Source organism: Sinocyclocheilus anshuiensis, unplaced genomic scaffold (genome assembly GCF_001515605.1).
Source record: "Sinocyclocheilus anshuiensis isolate Anshui unplaced genomic scaffold, SAMN03320099.WGS_v1.1 scaffold329, whole genome shotgun sequence".
In the NCBI taxonomy this organism is placed as follows: domain Eukaryota; kingdom Metazoa; phylum Chordata; class Actinopteri; order Cypriniformes; family Cyprinidae; genus Sinocyclocheilus; species Sinocyclocheilus anshuiensis.
Window position 1 is genome coordinate 1,836,322 of NW_015540881.1, and position 2,762 is coordinate 1,839,083.

A 2,762-nucleotide genomic window follows, 5' to 3' on the forward strand; every position below is an offset into this window, starting at 1 on the left:
AATTTTTTTTTGTTTGCCCCCCCCCCCCCTAAATTCTGAATTAACAAAAAAAAAAGATTTTTTTACAAATAATTTTAAAAATGACATTTCTTGTTTGAAAATCTGTTGGTAATTTACATTCAAGAAGATCAAGACCTCTTAGATGGTACAGACCAATTTTACACCATTTTAAGGGGCATACAAACTTTTTTTTACTAGGTTAATTTTATGTTCGGTAATAGTTTATCTAATATTTCTAAACTTGTCAATGATGTCTTAAGTTTTTGTGTACCATCTCATGTGAAGTTTCCTCTCTTGTGTTTCAGAGTGACCTGTGGTCGTTGGGAATCACAGCCATTGAGATGGCCGAAGGAGCCCCACGTGAGTAAAATGGTTCACTGCTTTGTGTATATTGGGATTTATGTTTTCATAGAAAAGGTATACACCATCCAAAGTTACATCAGGACAGGGCTACTTAATTTTTCAAGGTCATCAAAGCAGAATCCTCACTTTGTGGAAGTTTAACAAAAAAAATTGTTAAATAACCCTGAAGCAGTGCCTACACTGAATTAAATATTTTGCAAATAAATGTACCTTCATTTTGAAACTTGATGGATGCAAGCCAACGCATATAAAAAGTTGCCGTATGTTAAGTTGCGTCGCATTATGACATTGGCTGAAACATATGTGAATGTCACAGACCTCTTCCTTGCATCTGTTAGATATATAAGACCGTGGTCAGAGTCTGGACAAGCCGCATTAGCCGCTCTCAGTGGAAGGTTGTCTCACAGATGGCTGAGCAGTGACGGATAGGCAAAAGGGCAGGCAGACTGTAGTGATCTTGTCCTGGCTGGAGAGGGGAATAATCCTGTAGGAAGGTGCCCTGGCAGGGTGGTACTGCTTTGGCCAGGGGACAGAAAGCTGCTGTGCAGTGCACTTGAGGACAAATCTGACTTTTTTTTTTTTTTTTTTTAGTCCATTGGAGAGATGACTCACCGCTGTGACTGCTGACAGCAAATGGAAATGTGTGTGTGTTTGTACATGTATTTTTGTTGGCACTGGCATATTGGCCCTTGGTATGTAGCAACAGATCTGTGTCCAAAAGTGACATTGCTGGTCAAAGCTCGACCGTCCTCTAGTTTGGAATGAGCTTGCCATCCCTGCTGCCAGGCTGAAAGACATTGTACCCTCAAACAGCAACCATTCTGTGCTGGGAACTCGCTCGCACCTGCCCATGTAGTCTGATACTTGCCATCTGTGTCTATTCAAGCCACACAATCCTGTTCCAGGGTTGCTATTAGCTTCATATTTGGTTGATTTGTTGAAAGCGAGCTGTTGGACTTCACAAACATGTTGAAAATTGAGTTTTTAACCTCTTGTTGATGCTTGATATTGTTCGTGAGCGGTTTTATATTGAGGCATGCTGAAAACTAATGCAGCGCATTTGAGAAATAGAAGTATTTTTAGTGTCAGTTCAAGAAAATACTTACAGAATATATTACCAGGACTACACGCTTTGACAGTATTCACACGACTTTTAAATATGGCTCATATCATGCACTTGTCTAAACAGGCAATGCTGCGAAACTGACCTAGATGTGTAAAACACCCCACCCTGGAATATTCGTCACACGAAACATCTTCAGCAGATACCATCATATAATTTAATATGAATTTATGCACTCAATTTAAGCATTAGAATTTGCATTGTGACGTCCGTTGTCACTGTTCAAAACAAGTGTCTCATTATTTGAGTGCTAATGTATATCAGTATAGTTTAAATGGTTTTGGAAATGTATAAATGGTTTTTATTTTTATTTTGTTTTATTTATTTAATTGTATTGTTTTTTTGTTGTTTTTATTTATTTTGTGTTTTGTTTTGTGCTTTGTGTTTTGTTTTGGGTTGTTTTGTTTCGGTTTGTGCTTTGCTTTGCTTTGTTTTGCTTTGCTTTGCTTTGCGTTTTTCACCCCAAGGGTAAATCAAGCACACGATTGGTGTCACATGTGAGGGGGAAAATCCAATTTGATCCATGTTTAACTGCAGTGTGAATAAAGCCTTTAGTAGCCAGCTTTCTGTGCACATTTTGAATGGGTGTCATTGTGAGTGCAATACATAATAAAAGTACTTTCTGACAAGAGCAGGTCTTTATTGTATGTAAAGGATATTAATATATAAGCCATAAATATATTGCTTCTTGTCATGGTCCTGATCACTGTCCAATCGGAATGAAGCATTCAAGAGATAATAAACAGAAATATGCAATCTGATTTTATGTTTTGGCACATAAACTCTAATGGATAATTTGTCCTGTCGGTTTCTAAAAGCTAGGCTGAGATCTGCTGGACAGTTTTGGACAGCACAACACATCCAGTGTTAACATTCTCCTCTCTCTCCCCACAGCCCTTTGTGATATGCACCCAATGAGAGCCCTGTTTCTGATCCCTAGAAACCCGGCTCCCAGGCTCAAGTCCAAGAAGTGGTGAGTGCCCCTCTCTTTGTTCGCAAAGGTCACAAAGACAGACCCCCAGTCCGGAGCTTCTGCGAGACCAAACAAGATCTCCCAAGCACTCTGTCCCATCTACTTTTAATCAGAAATTCCTGAACACTTATTCACTGTTCACTTCATCTGTCACATGTGATCTTCATTTGGTATGTCAGCCCATTTGAGTGCAAACACCTTGAGAAAGGTTGCTTGTCACGCTAGACATACAGGTTTTTATTTGTTAACAGCAACTGATATGTACATGATTCCTAAACTTGTAAACAAACTCGCTCTTGCCAG

The 2,762-nt window shown here is 39.1% G+C and overlaps 1 protein-coding gene across 1 annotated transcript in view; it reads left to right on the forward strand.

Annotated features, from left to right (window-relative positions):
- The window catches only part of LOC107688496 (TRAF2 and NCK-interacting protein kinase-like), a 125,101-nt gene that overhangs the window by 91,644 nt on the left and 30,695 nt on the right, over positions 1–2,762 (forward strand). Inside the window, exons 8-9 of the mRNA XM_016486182.1 lie at positions 306–360; positions 2,381–2,459. Coding sequence (XP_016341668.1) covers positions 306–360; positions 2,381–2,459 — 134 coding nt within the window. The remainder of the gene's footprint in view (positions 1–305; positions 361–2,380; positions 2,460–2,762) is intronic.